Here is a 16,458-nt window from a genome sequence, read left to right as displayed (position 1 = left end):
ACCAAAAAGCTGGATTAGTGACAAAACAACAGTCTAGACTTAGTTGGTGGTTTGTACTTTGTTCTTATTTGCTCTGTAATAGATAATTTAGGTGGACTGCAGTGCTGTAGAGACCTAAGTTATTCCGGATGTAAGATTTACTTCCTAAAGCAGCCACTAGAGCTAACCGTGACAGTAAAACCAAGCAGGCTGGGTTGCTGGTCGAGACAAAATCAGTCCGGGGACACTCGGGATGACAGAACGGCGAACTAAGACGCCGTTATCTGACATTATGATTAACTAGTCTGTTAACCAGCTAACATAGTTGGTTAATGGCTAAGTTACCTATGAAAAACCAGCTGATAATAACGCGTTAGTTCGTTAAAGGTAGGGTCAGAAAATTGTTTGGATCGTGTTGGCACGGGCTGTTACAGCTAACTTTACGCTAGCAACCCACCATTAGCTAGCTAATGTTAATTTTGAATAAGCATTCAAATTAACATAGCTAGCTAACGCATAACATATTTGATGTGGCCTTGCGGTTGTTGCCATAAGTTAAGACAACATTCACAGAGAGAAGAGTAGTTGGAAAGTTGAACTCATGTCGAGAAATCATGGCGTCGAAGCAGTTTGATTCGACAACATATGCAGAGGAGCAGTTTTGACTTCGGGCTGTCAACAAGCTCGCTGACATTAGCTATCCTGGCTAGCCAGCTAGCTTTCTTGCTACCATGGCCAAAATAGAGAACGGCCGTAAATCAGTGGACACCAGGAGTATCCGGACCATTAGCAGCAGTCACATGGACGATGAAAGCTCTTTGGGATCAGACTCTGAAATCAACGGCTTCACCAGCGACAGACAAACCGATAGATATGGATTTATTGGAGGAGCACAGCAGCATACGGGATCATCGTAAGTTTGCTTCAACTGTAAAGCACAGTGATTTATTGACATTGGCTTCAGCTGTGTTGCCAATGCACTTTCCACTAAGTCAACTAAAATATAGGCTGTAGTTACATTGTTTAATCTTACTTTAGCAAATGTTGAAAGCAGGGAAGTTGTTCTAGTTATGTCCAAAGTTGTGTTAGTGTTGTCTTGGTGCTTCTGCACAACAGAGCTCCCAACCAGCTGCGTGGCACTGTGTGTGTGTGTGTTTTTATATACCCAGTGTTTTTGCCTCACACAATAAGGCAAATATAAAAGCTAGAGGCAATCAGATTAAGATGGATTGATAACATGTGGCATAATCCTTCATTCTGTCATGTACATAACCGAGTTCGTGGTGGGGGACTAAAGCAATTTAACTGTTACACTGATTAGTATATTGCAATTTTCATATAAATTAATGTATTCATAGCCTCTGACGCAAATTACTGTTTTTTTTCTAAGAAGAACTGTCTTTCTTCCCTTTTTTTTTTACTGGGGGCCTTGAGCCCACATGACAGCACTGAAACTGGAAGGAGTGAGTGAAAGTCGTGCCAAGCACTGGCTGGCTGGGAGGTTCCCATTTTTATGGAGTTTTGGCAGACTTGGAGACACAGATCTGGTGCCCCGTTACTAGAAGGCCTCTTTTGGCTTACAGTTTTATAGGTGGTCACAAAATCCAGGGTTTAATTTACACCAAGAGGCAGTGATTGAAAGTAACTGATCATCTGTCTTCAGAAGATGAAGATGGAAAATAACATATTGTTGTACTGATCCCCCAATACCCCACAGCTTTTCTTTTAACTGAAAGAGGGCTGTCCCAAGGGAAAAAAAATGCTGTTTGAAGATGTTTGAACCCTACAATTACAGACTTGTGCTGATGAGATAATAACAGAGCTTAGTAAAGCATCAAACCTCATTCATAATGTAGGTTAGACTTGCCTACGTTTTCTTTTTCTCTTGAAGAATAGTATGTACAGTCCCTAATTTTTCCTCCCTGTGAACCGTTTTGAAGTTAAATTGCATCACAAGGCAGTCACATCCCCACTGCAGCTCTTTGAGGTTAAACAGGCTTTGCCATTAAATGGGCTGGATCTGAGTTAGTGTCTTTTTATAGTCTCCTCCAAACAAGGTTGGCACTTGTTGATTTGTGACTCATTTCACTGTTTTACTGACTGCATTTGAGCAGTGGCCACACACGCAGATCTGGTAGCACATGCAGAAAGATTGTTTTTGTTACACCCTCTCAACATACAAAAGTCCACTGCTAATGACTGCCTTTTAAAACCCATTTTTATCCATTTAAGAGGTTTAATTCAGACTGATCTTATTGGAAATATACATACTTTTTTATCTGTCACCTAGCCCACGCTTCCTCTCCAAAAATAAGATTAGATTCTATGTTATTCAGTCTTATTTGGTTAAATATTGATTTAATGTGCAAAATTAGGAAAATGTATCTTCCCCAATCTTTTCTCTGTTGTGTCCCCAGAGCTCAGGATGTGCCTCCAGAGGTGCTCAGGCAAAGGGAGGTGAAGTGGCTGGACATGCTCAGCCACTGGGACAAGTGGATGATCAAGAGATTCAATAAGGTCAGCAAGTGTTAACTCATTAATACGAACTGTCAGGTGTCTTGTTTGTGTCTTGTATGGTGGTAGTCATGTGGATAGGCTAGATTTGAATTGGTTCCATTTTTCTAAAGAGTTTCTAAAGCGAGTATTTCAGCTCGGTCACCGTTGTCTCCAGTCAGACGTATCCCGCTCTTGGGTAGTTTTCTACACATGATCAGACATGGCAAATTTCATTGCTCAAGTATTTGATTGCACAAGGACAAGCCTGTTGTGGACACATTATTTGCAGCTTCACTCATATTGCTTGTTCTGTACAAAACACTCTTGGTAATTCAGTGCAGAGCTACAACTTAACCTTGTTTGCATGAATCAACAGCAGGGCAGGATACAACCCGTCCCTTTATTGCAGCATGCACCATGTGACAAATTGATGGTGTTAGATTCAGGGTGGGGCTGTATTGGCTTCCTATGAGACAAGCATGAAATAGAGGTGCTGTGAGTGTAAACTGTAGCTCTTCACAAATCCAGTGTCAGCTTTCCAGGGTGAAAAGAACCTCATGAGAAGAAGACACAGTGTGTATGAGCTTGTCATTTTCCTGTTGTACAGGGAGGCTCAAAAGGTTTGGCTCCTTTTGGTTTACAATAACTTTACAGCAGACATTGTACTTAAGGGTGCTCCGATCATAAAAGCGATCATGTGAAACTGTCGCAGCTGTGCTCATCTCACTCGCACGCCACCTGCAACCGGAGTTTAACAGACACATCAGGCAGAGAGAGAGAGACTCATCCTTCAGTGTGAGTTTCCTGATGCAAAGAGCGGCACCAGTCAATCAGCTGACTGCCTCTCTCTCTGTTTTCGTTACAAAAATGGAGACCTTTTGCTACGTTTCCGCCTCCCGTCCAGATTAAAACGGTGAATCAGAAGATGTTTGTTGCTGACCCGATGGACAAAACAGAGGACTTTATAAAATGATAACACACACTCACATTTGGCTTTGTGAGTCGGTCTTATCAATCATGCAAAGCAAAAACACGATGCTACTTACAGAGTTTTAGTTTTGGTATTTTTATTAAAATATAAGTACTGTGTAAATAACACTTAAGTTAGAATAGCCTACTGTGCATGTCGCTGTATTTACTTTGCGACAACTCCCAGTCTGTTTTCCGCCGCCGTCTCTCGTACTCCTGTGTTACTTTCAGTAACAGTTCCACTTCGTTGTTGGCCAATGCAAAAAAGAAAAGAAAAAAGCCTGGTGTGGTTCTTGGTCTGTATTAATTTCTTCTTTTGCTAAATCGTCTGCTACAGCGGAGTAGACCATCTGCTTCATGGTTACACTGGCACGCGCATGCCCAGTGTAGCTACCTGAACGGCCACTAGATGTGTTTTTTCAGTCCTTCTAATATAGACAGAGATCAACTCTGATAAGCAGCTGAAACGCTGCTGTGGACGGAGAAGATCGTTTTCGTTATGAAACTGTTTTAAAAACGTAGCAGCGTGGATGTAGCCTCACATTACCCCACTCCTCTCTCTACTCCTCTCATGTCAACCCTCTCGTTTCCCCGTAAATCTCCCGTATATTTAACCTTTATGAAATCAAATAAAAAACCTTCTGGCCGTATTTAAAGTGTTTGCTATTCTTTCTTCTGGTAAAGTCGGTGGCAGCATGTAAGATATGTAGACTGTGCTTCCTGTACAAGGATTAAAAATGAAAACAATCCACTGAAATGATATAAGACCTATAGCCTACTAATGGCAAACCATATGAAATTATAATGAATATAGTTGCCTATGTAATATTAACAACTGACTGTATAATATGGAATTTACATTGTAGCCTATTTTTATTTTAAAATTTTCAAATCTCACTAAAGGCAGTCTTGACTCCTCTCTGTAGCCCTTCTCCCTCTCTCTGCTCCTCTCTCTGCTCCTCTCTCTCCCCCCTAAAACCCACAGAACCTGCCTGAGCTTTCCAGAACAAAAAGAAGCTACTTCAGTTTATCATCGACTCATGATGCCTGTGCTCCTTAATCTCCTAAATATTTTGGCTACAGCCTTTTTTGTTGCAGATTTTATGGTTTTAGTGAATTTATAAAGATGCTGTTTGTTCTGTTTTTGTAGTTTATTCCACAGGAAAGCTATATTTGTTAAGCTATAAGATGTTCACAGTAACCAGGCAAAGGCTGCTATGGTTTAAGTCTCTTACACAGATTGAGCGGAATTTGTTGCCCATGTTTCCTGGCAATAAAATAAACAGTTGTCATTTCATGATACTTTATCATCTCTTAACTTTAACACTTAATACATTGTTTTTAGGACCAATTAAATAAATATACAGTATACTGTATAATGCTACATGATAAATTAAAGGCTCCAAATAGACCCGGTGATCGGTATCGGCCCAAAAATCCTGATCGGAGCACCTCTAATTGTACTCTTTTTGGGGAAGTGTGCCAGCTTCATATCAGAGAAGAAAAACAAACAAAAGAATCAAGAAATAGTAATGCAGGTCAAACCAACATCCGTGTCAGTGGCTAGTACTCTAGGAATCAGATTACACGTTTTCTTGAGTAAGCATCTTTGTAGAATTTCATAAATTATACTGTATACATGAATGATGCAGTCAGTGTCCAGGCATCTTTGGCCAACCTGAAGGATAACCTTAAGTGTGTTTTTGGCCAGTTCATTGTAGTGAAATTAATTTAAACCATACATCACGTGACAAATTTTTAGTGATATGTACAATTGAGACCTTTAAGGAGAGTATCTCAAATAACACTGTTAATATTCCAGGAGTCTTGGCTTCTCATAGATGTAGCAGCTCTAATGTGACATGTCAGTCTTGGTAATAATTTTCAAAAGGCGTCTTTCACAGCAAACATTTTGACTTTTCATAATATCAAAAGCACAAGTATTAATAATAATAATTAATGACTGTGGTCTAATCAAGTTCCATCATTGCATTTATTATTTACAGCTGTGTGAATGTTGTTTTTTTGTTCGTTTCACTGTCAGGGTTTATTGTCCGACGCACTTGTCCAGAAGACATTCTCCAAGAACTTTGTAGTAAATGTCACCAAATGTCTTCTGGAAAAAAAAGGCCTCTGGTTGACAGTGGGGCTGTTACTAAGTGGTTTGAACAGATGACTGCATTTCACATGTATTCAAGAAAAGGAACCAATACCAAGTGTTTTTATCGCTGACTGTATGCACTGTACCAGCTTGCACTATGCCTTTGTTGTCACCCCTGTTCCCTTTGTGTCTCTGCTTTGTTTGGTGAACCCTTGTTGCTCTGATGGCTCAGGTGAGGCTGCGGTGCCAGAAGGGAATCCCTCCTGCCCTCCGAGGCCGTGCATGGCTCTACCTGTCAGGGGGGAAGGTGAAGAAAGAGCAGAACCAAGGAAAGTTTCAGGTCAGACAGCGGCCTCTTTCACTTCCTCCTCACAGCTTTGTTTATGCTGTATTTAGGGCTCATTTCATTTTTTAAAATTTCATTAGAAATTGTTACTGAAACTGTGGCCATGCCACCGGTCTTACTTTTTTGGTTGAGAAGCCTGATATTTTTTTTAATTTTTTTTTTTTACACAGCACTGCAGCCAGTTCACATGTAGTTCAGAAAGTTAAGAGCTGATAATACAGCTTTTATTTTTATGCAGGCTTGTAAAATGCAAATCTTTTGAAGCTAGAAGTATTCCTGTGTTGAGTGAGTTTTAGAGCATATCCGCTTTCTGAATTGTTTCAATTTGAAAGCACACTGCCCTCAATGCTTTTGAGTTGACCTGTCAGTAATAAAGAGATCTCACAGTCTTTTCCATGTGTTTTGTCAGGAGCTGGATAGCCAGCCTGGAGATCCCAAATGGCTAGATGTGATTGAGAAAGACCTCCATCGACAGTTTCCTTTCCATGAGATGTTTGTCTCACGCGGAGGACACGGGTAAGCTGTCTGACACAATGTCGCATTACACACTGGAATTGATGCCCAAGTCCTGTTTTACAATCAAGGTGCCTGTCTACCTGTTGTGTGTATTGGTGTTTTGACCCTCCGCAGGCAGCAGGACCTGTTCCGTGTTCTTAAGGCCTACACTCTGTACAGACCAGAGGAGGGATACTGCCAGGCTCAGGCTCCCATTGCTGCTGTGTTGCTTATGCACATGCCTGCTGAGGTACATTTTTTGCTTGTACATTTTTGGCTTTGTAATTCTGTGTTGGCTGTGGAGTGGCTGAGCCAGTGCCCAAAGCTCTGAAGTCTTGTTGCTTTTTTCATCTTTGAAAGTGAAATCCACCCTAAAATAGAATCACACATGCTTTTTACATCCTATAAGTCTATTTTAAGATGAGCACAGAGACAGACTCTGCAGATTATGCCATCTGGAGATAAATCCTGGAGCTGCTCCAGAGGCTGAGGCCCCATCCACACTACTACGTTTTCGAATTAAAACAAAGACCTTTTGCTATGTTTGCACCTCCCGTCCAGACTACAACGATGAAAACGAAGACCTAAAACGGAGAAGTTTGGAAATGCTGCCGACCCTGTTTTGCGTTTCAAAACTCCGGAGGGCTTTTTAGTGAAGAGGGGCCAAAACGGGAGGACTTTAGAAACGATGATGCAGCCGCTCACGCTCGGCTCTCTGATTGGGTCTTGCAAAGCAAACACAATGCTGCTGACCGGGTTTTTGACATCATATTTTTATTAAAATATTCTGTACCGTGCAAATAACATCATCTGCCTACACTTGTACTGTGCATGTCGCCGTTTACTTTGCAATAACTCCCAGTCTGTTTTCTGACGCCACACTCCCGTGTTACATTCAGTAACAGTCCCAGCTCGTTATTGATCCATGCAACAAAAAAAAAAACTGGTCTGATGCTTAGTCTGTGTTTATTTATTCTTTCGCCAAAACTTCTGTAACTACAGAATTGACCATCTGATTCATGTTTACACTGGCACGTGCATGCCCAGTCGTTTTAATGTAGGCGGATATCAACTCCGAAACGCTGGTGTGGACAGAGATCGTATTCGTTTTAATTCTCCGTTTGTAAACTAAAATGGAGTAGTGTGGATGGGGCCTGAGTGGTAGCTTAAATCTTTCATCTTGGTTGTAGATGTAGATTCCAATAAAACTCATATTAATGTCTCATGTTAAATTCTAGAAACCCATGAAGTAAGTCACTACTTGCGTGTTAATGGGTAATTTCCACAAAGAGTCATCTGGTGCTATCATAAAATCAAGTCTTAATGCTCATGGCAGTGCAGCATTCCCAGCTTAGTTGTTTGGACTTGCAAATTACTGATTTTTGGCAATTGACCCTTTGCTAAGCCATGCCCCGATTACACAGCTGGCCAATCACAGGGCAGTATAGGACTCGCACTATCTAAGGTCCGACACTTTGATGGATACGCTCCATTGACTCTAATGCAAAAAGAGTCGTTTTCTAGCTTTTTCAAACACTGTTCCTGGGGCACTTGTAATAGTTACAGTTGCTACCCAGAGAGGTTGATAGGAGAAGTACGATTTATTCTCTTTCCAAAACCTAAAATAAATCCAGAAAAATGTCGGCTGTGGATTGTTCCTAATGTAATGTTAGCTAACGCTAGCTAACTTCCTACTGAATGTAACTTAATAAAGCCCAACTGTTCTGCTTTTTAATGATTGTAATAATGAATAGAGGCCTACCCAGCTGTACAGGAACAGTGTTGATCCTTAATATCGTTGTCTTTTGTCTCAGTTGTCGGGGGATGCGGTGGTTCACTTGTACTGTGTGATCGGTAGGCTTTAGCTTCTATTTTTCTTTTTGTTTCACGTCCGTTTAGTCAGTTTGACAGCCTGAAAAAAGTCTTCAAATATATACAATAAATACAACTGCAAAACCGTCTGCTTCTTTCCGAGATTGCTTTTCTCTTGGGAGTGCAGTAATAGATAGTGGCAGCGCCGACAGTGTCAGACTTGGCAACAGTAACTAAAGGGGTCGGGACTTGGCGAAGGGTGAATTATCACTTTCATGTGTGAGTAATGGAAAAACTAACGAGAGGTGAGTTTATTGGGTTTATAAAAAAAACAATAAATTCATATGTCAAGGGGAAAGTTATCTGAAATCTTGTTAATCATGCAAACAATTTGCATCATTAACGAATATCAGCAGTCACAAGTTAAAATGAACCAACTCTTATATGATAAACATTAACAGAATGTAGAGGATTTAGACGCTGCTGACGTCCTTCAAAAGTCAACATTTCCAGTATTAACCTGCCTTCCATGTAAACACACAGATATGTCCTGTAAAATAATCAGTTCAATTTAGTTTGTTGACATCATCTGTATGTGTTTGCACAGGATGCCTTCTGGGGGCTGGTCCAAATTTGTGAGAAGTATCTTCCTGGCTACTACAGTCCTGGCCTGGTGAGACTGAAACATGTGCAAGCATGCCTGATGACACCACCAGGTGTTGGAAATGCAAAGAGAATGCTACGTCACCTGACTTTGCTGTTCTAAGAACTTTTATCCAGATTATTTAAGGGGGCTTTTGTTCTGATTACAGTAAAGCTGGAAATGGTTGTTGTTGCTGTGCACAGCGTGACACAGGATTTCTGTCGTTCTGACATAGTGATGAAACCAGTGGGGCGTTGTCAGACCATAATATATTATTGGATTACTTTCTTGCTCAACAACATGAGTAAACTATTTTGTTATTAATTTTGCCTGGTGGTTACTGTTCAACATGTTTTTGTATTGTATAATTCGTTTTAAAAGGAAACGAGAATTACTAATGAAATGTTTGCTCACAAAAACATACATGGAGTTATATTAGTTTGTTAGTCTCAGCCCCGACAAGACAGAGCACAATGGCTTTTGTGTTCTCTGTTAATACTTTCCTACCTGCGCCTCTTTCAGGAAGCTATACAGTTAGATGGAGAGATCCTGTTCGCTCTGCTGCGACGTGTCTCCCCGCTAGCCTTCCGCCATCTGGAGAAACACAAGATCGACCCCGTCCTCTACATGACTGAATGGTTTATGTGTGCCTTCTCTCGGACGCTGCCTTGGGCTTCTGTGCTGCGTGTCTGGGACATGTTCCTCTGTGACGGTAACAATGCCTTATAGCACTGCAGTCGCAGCAGTAGAGTAGTGGCAGACGAGCTGTACATTTGAACTTCTTCAGACCCAATACTCAATCACCTGGCTCTTCACCCTCTCACAGGAGTGAAGATAATCTTCCGCGTCGGTTTGGTGTTGCTTAAGTGCATGCTGGGGACCCGGGAGAAGCTGAAGGCCTGCCAGGGCCAGTATGAAACCATGGAGCTACTCAGAGCCATCGAGCCTCGATACATGCAGGAGGGCTTCCTCGTCCGAGAGGTAACAGTAGAGGAGCAGAAACATTGTTTGGTGTCTAGGGAGACAATCCATTAACCAGAATGTGTGTTAAAGTTAAATTAGTTTAAGTTTTTTCAAGGATTATGTCATACAAGGGCTGGACCATGCATAATACTTCAGATATTTTCCTATTTCATCCCCTTGATATTTTGTTTTCCTTTTGCTTATCTAATTCTGTAATGCCAGTTAATGAAAACCACAACCCAAATAGCATTCTTTCGTTGCAGGTTTCACATTGGCTGACTTGTCCCACATTAAAGTGCATTTGTTAAATGTTTTAGTATGTTGTTGTTGTTGTTGTTTTTCCGTTGTTGGGTGGCTATTCACTCATATAAACAAAATCTACCTTACAGAGGCAGTATGGATCATGCAGTTTATGGTGTTGATTAGTTAGAAAAGTTTGCTTTAGATGGGCCCTTTTTTCTGTCTTCCTGCACCGCCTGTCCAATCACAACTAGGTAGAGACAGTGTGACCTGTTGATTGTGTTTAAATGGAATCCAGCTGTTAAAAATAATACATTTAGAAAAAGTATGCTTATAATAAGGTATGCATACTTCCCCTTATTTTTATATCTCAGAATGTTTATCTACACCTTTTTGACATGAATAACATTATCTATGGCAGGCTAAGCTGTATAAAAGCATATACTAAGGTTTCCTTTAAGACATGAACAGTATTTGTTGATGACAAGAATTCATATTGCACTCGCATAATCCTTTAATGATGTAGTGGAGTGTTGTGCCACTCATGAACAATGGGTGTTCAGAAGTGCAGCTGAGGAAACAGCCAAGGAGGCTCTGAGAATGAAAGTGATACAGAGACCAGTTGACCGGAGTGCTGGATGGTCAGTGTCTGGTTCCTGCGCCAAGTTTTGTGTGAGCCTCTGTCCAGGCTAACAATACCACCTCTTATATGATGGGTTGTCCAGGGCGACCATGCATCCACACTAGCCCTGAGGCCCTTTGGCATTTACTTACAAAGTTCAAATCTTTTAACACAATGGCCAAACATGGAAGGAACATTCTGTATTAATGACTCCCGCTGTGACCTGCTGACATGCCTCTTCCTGTTGCAGATTCTGGAGGTGCCAGTGACAGCCCGAGACGTGGAAAGGGAGAATCACACCCAGCTGAAGCGCTGGAAGAAGAACCGCGGCGAGCTGAATTTCAAATCGCCCCCGAGGATGCACGGCGCTCAACTCATCATGTTGGCTGAGCCGCCGACCCGCCAGGACCTGCAGCAGAACCCCACCATTGTACTTGAGGTGCCTCAGCCCACCCCACAGCTGAAGAAGAGCAAGGAGGAGAAGAAAAGCAAGAAGAGGAGCAGCATGAAGAAAGCCCAAACCATTGAGGAAATCCCTAATCCTTACTCTCTCCCCATTTACCCTCCACCCTCAGATCCACCAGCCACTCCTCCAGTCAGCAGCAAGACACCAGAGACTGTGCCACAGACTGAAATGTACTCACCTCACCTGCAGCAAGCGCCTCCCACAGGCCATCCCCCTGCCAAAGAATCTCCTCTTCAGCGATCCACACAAAGCCTTAACAGCACAGAGCAGGATACGTACCTGTAGCTCTGTGCGTGTGTGTGTGTGTGTGAGTGTGTGTGTGTGTGTGTGTGTGTGTGTGTGGACAAAGCACCAGCACCCTTCAAACAATGGCCAACCAGCCTTGCCAAGGTCTCTAATTGTCTGACATCCCTATTATCCTAGTGTGACTGTTTTTGTTCATTTATTCATTGTAGACGCCGTTTTGCCTGTGATCCTATTGGTATACACTAAAGCATCATTGCTAAGTGTAAAAATACTTTGATGCTTTGATGCCATTTCACAACGTGAAGTTGATGTTACCTCCTCTTGGTGCTTGATGCTCTAATTCAGACCACAAGTCTTAGTATTCTTTGTTTGTAAAGGAGACACGTTACTGAGTTGGTGGGAGCAAAGTAATTTCTTCAGAGCAGTGTGGTTTCAAGGTGTAACTTGGGACCTAAGGAACAATGAGGTTCCACAGTTTATGCAGTTTTTCTATATGCTTCCACTCAGATTCAACACTCTTGAGCTCATTAGTAATACTGTGCAGCAGTGGATATAAACTCCTGATAGAAATCATGCTTTTCAACTATTATTAGCCATTATATTTCATTAGGGGTTTCTTTCACTAGAGGGCAGCCTCGCGGAGGCATCCGCTGTAATTCCTGTTACATTCCCTGTTAGTAAAGCTGATCACAGCAGGGATGGGATTTCTTTAAGAATTCACTAAGTTTGGGAGGTATTTTTCTGAGACATGTTGGGGTTTTTTTTTTTTTTTTTTTTTCTTCAGTAAGGAAACCTGTGCATTTCATGTTTATATTCTTAAAGGTGGAGCGATTCTGGAGAAATCCAAAACCATGACAAATACCATTTTATATATATATATATAGCAAACAACGACACAGTAAGTAAAGTAACTGACATTAGCTAAGTTGTGGGTTAGCAAACAGTCGTTACAGATGCTGCTGCGAAGTTAACATGCAGAGACCTCCCACAGCCAGCACACCAGCTCCAGACAGCGATACTCACAACTCTCCTGCTACTATAGCTAACATCACAACAACAAAATATAACCTGGCAATCTAGAAAGTAATCTGAATGTCTGTGGCCAAGTCATTTAACGTTACTTCACTTACTAATCATGGCAGGAACGGTTAGAATTGTGTAGTGTGTTACGGGGTGCGGGCCACTTTATTTGTTTCTCATTTACAGAGCCAGTGCTGTGTACAAACACCGGAATTTTTTAGGCACACCCAGAACAGACCGCTAGCAGACCGTAAAGAGACAAAAAGATATGTATTACATTAGAATCGCTTACCCCACCTTTAATCACCTTACTGAATCGATAAACTTCAGTCATGCCACATTATGTTCATGGGAAGTCTTTTTCTACAAGTACTATTTATTTAAAGAACAGTTAAAACATGAAATTTGCTGTTTGTGCGTGTTCTGCACAAATGGTCACATTTTTTCAGCGTCAGTTGAATTGATGTTGGTTAACTGTATAAACTCCAATATTCACTGTGCCAGGCACTTCCAGCCACTTTAGAGCTGCAGTAATTCATGTTACCTTAGGCAGCAGAGAGGAGAACACTGGACATTCCTCACTGTGTGACACATTCCTGCCTTGTTAAAAGCTAATCGGTCTAAAAGCTGTCTCTTGCCAAATGCAAATCTGTATAATGTATGTGCATGTGTTTCATGTAACATCTTGGACAGTGAGCGATTGGAAATCACCTAATGGTGCTGACCTTCCTCTTGGCGTTGTTCAAATATCCAGTTGGAGCTAAGAAGATTTTGTAGTGTCTACATTCTTTTATATTTTGCTAGCAAAGCATATCAAGACTGCGTTGTTTTGAGATGACCTACGGCCGCTACCTGTGACCAAGCGTATTCTGTTAGTTAAGTCAAGAGGGATTTCATTATTTTGGGATATTTGTAGTATTTCTCCTTTTTGAAAACCTGGCTTGGAAATACGGAGACATGTTGTTTTTTTCAAAATGTATTGGACAATCTTTTTTTATGACGGTTCAAGTCAGTTTTGTAACTTTCATCACAATAAGAAAAGGTAATGGGAGTTTTGACAAGCATAAGCACACTTGTGTAAAATGTGTTTGTATAATATTAAAAAAAAAAGTATCATGCATGTGTTGGTCAGTTGGGGCTTAAAAGGATAACACACAGCCACTTGCCTGGAATGGAATAGCTTTTTAGTTGCTTATATTACACATTTTGCTGTTATATTTTAATTTAATGCTCATTATGTAGATATGACATGTAAAATAACAATTTGTTTTGTAATGAAATCTATTTTTCAGTCTATAATGCTATATTTTATTGAGAAGTGACAGAAACTGCAGAGGGGACATTTCTAAATTGTCTAAAAAATGTAGGACAGTATATTATCGATAAACATTTGTAACACTAGGGGGAAAAAGCTCATGAAATTTGAGGGTAACTTGCACGGGAGAAGTTTTTCTTACTCTTAAGTAGGATTCGTGTGATGTCACCATCCACATTAGGGTTATAAAAACGTTTGACAACCATGGGGCAGTATGCGTCATCATGAAATTTTACGAATAAATGGATCTTTAAAGCCTTTTATGTTGATTGGTTTATTGATTACGATAAATGCATTGGAGCTTCCTGCCTGTATTTCCCTTGTTGTATGTCATGTCTTGTTTTCACCACCAGATGAAGCTCCAGAGTCATCACTTTGAAATGAAGGAGTGGTTCCCAAAGTGGGTGTCTGCATGGTGCTGTGGCACCCTGCCAAAGGTGCCCCGAGATGTGTTCAAGTCACGCTAATTACATTTTTGCATTACATTTTCAGATACATTTTAGATATAAGCAATGACCAAAGTCAGAAACCCTGAAAAATATGCTGTAAGGCCACAGTTTTATTGGTGACATGACAGTTCTACTTTTGAACTAAATTCTAAAACTACATTTAACCTGCTGTTTCCAGTCTTTGTGCTAAGCTGAGCTGACCAGCCACTGGCTTTATGTTCATATTTACTTTATATCAATCTTCTCATGAACTCTCAGCATGACAACAAATTAACGCAGTTCTCAAATGTCAAACTATTCCTTTAAACTATGGCACCCCGTCTTGTTAGCTTAGCTTAGCACAGAGACTGTAAACACCAGTCTAATTAAGTTACATCTCGGTTGTTTAATCTATATAAAATGTGGGTTGAGCTTTAGAAGTGCTGGTAGGTGTATTTTGTTACCTTCGGACAGAGTCTAGCACAGGTTTGAAAGGGGCATCAATCTTCTATAACTCGGCGAAAAAGTGAACACACTAAACTGTAAAGACGTTTGTGAATCACTGGACTATGATGTGGTACAGCATTGTTTACCAACGTGGGGTGTAGGCTTTAAGAGCTTCTAAATTCAGTGATGATTAGTTCAATTTCACTATCACTGTTTGTATAATGCCAGAATTTAGACTCTACAGTGATCAACTGACTTTTTGACCACTGTGTAATTCGGCACTGTCAAATCTCACCTCACATCACCTCAGATAGGACAACATGGTACAAAATCTTATCAAATGGGAGTCTGTCTGAGCATTCTGAAAATCAAAACAAGTTGGTGAAGCCATGTAGGAGTGTGTCCAGTCATGACACAAATGTATGACCTTTCTCCTCATACAGCATACTCTTCAGCTCCAACACCCCCTCCCCCCCACCCACACACACACACCCACACACACGAAAAGAGGTCATCCCCAGTGTGTCCTCGTTTAGACTAATAACAGGTTGCTGTTCTTTTCTTAATTCACTGTTTGAACTGCCAAATGCCTCTTTTCTCCACCTTGAGGTGTGGGATATTGTATGTTTTTGCCTGAGGCTTGAAAGAGTTCATTGAAAATTGCTACCTTAATGACCTCAGAACTCATTTGTAATTGTCCAGCAAGGGGTGAGCTGCAGCTGTTGACCTCTGGTCATCAGGGGATCAGAGTTGTGATTAAAAGAGAAGGCAGCAAGTTGCACGTGATTTGGGAATTGTCATTGATTGATTGATTGAGCTTCTTTATTGATTGTAAATATAAAAGTGCCGCCTCCAACAAGACATGCCCCAGCTACAGATACCATCGAAAGGATAAACACACAATAAAGCCAGACGGCTTATTTCCATTGTGGTCCTTGTCTTCATAATTGCAATTTGATATGTTTCAATGCGTTGTAGTCTAACTGCAGGTAGACTGGGTACCCGTGTGTAGATATGATTAGTACCTTAGTTGAAAGAGAGTGCCTGTCAATCGCTATTAATCATACTTACCCATTGTGTCATTCCCCGGACCATTATGGGATCTGTTGATGTTTGCCCACATGAGGCACAGCAACAGTTAATGGTCTAGGTCCCTGAGGAATGCATGCACCGTCACGCTTTCCCTCTTTGCATCGGACACCTGGCCCTCTTTCAGTGCCACCGTGCCATTTACATCTCAAAGGGGGACGACCAAGAAGGCTCTCTCTGTGCTCCCTTCCTTACTCCAGAAATGATCTGATTTATCTCTTCATCAACGGAAATATATGCCTTTAGAGGGCCATCCCGCCTCCCTCATCCCCAGCTAGTAGAGATGGGAGAGGGAGCAGTAAAAGGAGAGACTTGTGGTCCTCCGTGTGATCCCAGACCCAACGGACCCCTGTCACAGTGCTTGATTCATGTGATGCGGGTGACTTTCTCTCTGCTCCCAGGCTCAGTGTGTTGAGGCACGGGGGGCGGGGGGTGGCATAATGCAAAGCAAAGGCACCTGTGTTCCTGAGGTATCCGATTCCCACGTTTGATGGAGCATGACAGGTTGGCTCAGGTCAAATTAAAAGGCCGCAGTAACAAATATGAGGGCAGACATTGTGATTGTCTAGGCAGGTGAACTTTCCATGGCAGTGGGAATAAAAAGTTACTTATTGCACCCAGAGAAAACATTAGTCTTTGTGGCAGTAGAGGGGGGATCCCTGTTTAAGGGCCAGGGTGGATAATTGAATCATCCCTGTGTTCTTCCCATGTGGACCTCTTATGTCCATCTGCCAAAGGAAAACCCCTCACTTTTATTTCCCTCTTTTAGCATTATGGATGA

The 16,458-nt window shown here is 41.5% G+C and overlaps 1 protein-coding gene across 1 annotated transcript; it reads left to right on the top strand.

Moving 5' to 3' along the window:
• The first annotated feature begins 182 nt into the window (after nt 1-182).
• Nucleotides 183-13,971, top strand: LOC123959788 (TBC1 domain family member 10A-like). Its single transcript, XM_046034069.1, has 9 exons — nt 183-892; nt 2,397-2,496; nt 5,778-5,885; nt 6,301-6,407; nt 6,522-6,636; nt 8,806-8,871; nt 9,364-9,553; nt 9,668-9,822; nt 10,917-13,971. The coding sequence occupies exons 1-9, from the start codon at nt 711-713 to the stop codon at nt 11,415-11,417; spliced, it is 1,524 nt and encodes a 507-aa protein (XP_045890025.1). The 5' UTR covers nt 183-710; the 3' UTR covers nt 11,418-13,971.
• Nucleotides 13,972-16,458: the final 2,487 nt, after the last annotated feature.

This window comes from Micropterus dolomieu, linkage group LG21 (genome assembly GCF_021292245.1).
Source record: "Micropterus dolomieu isolate WLL.071019.BEF.003 ecotype Adirondacks linkage group LG21, ASM2129224v1, whole genome shotgun sequence".
Lineage (NCBI taxonomy): Eukaryota > Metazoa > Chordata > Actinopteri > Centrarchiformes > Centrarchidae > Micropterus > Micropterus dolomieu.
Note: the sequence above shows the minus strand (reverse complement) of the source record. Positions and strands in the feature narration are given on the sequence as shown.

Bases quoted from the DNA above. Each gene is read 5' to 3' on its own strand.
- LOC123959788 (XM_046034069.1), top strand. From the start codon at position 711: ATGGCCAAAATAGAGAACGGCCGTAAATCAGTGGACACCAGGAGTATC. The intron at 6,408-6,521 runs GTAAGCTGTCTG...GACCCTCCGCAG, and splicing joins GTCTCACGCGGAGGACACGG to GCAGCAGGACCTGTTCCGTG. The intron at 6,637-8,805 runs GTACATTTTTTG...GTGTTTGCACAG, and splicing joins TTATGCACATGCCTGCTGAG to GATGCCTTCTGGGGGCTGGT.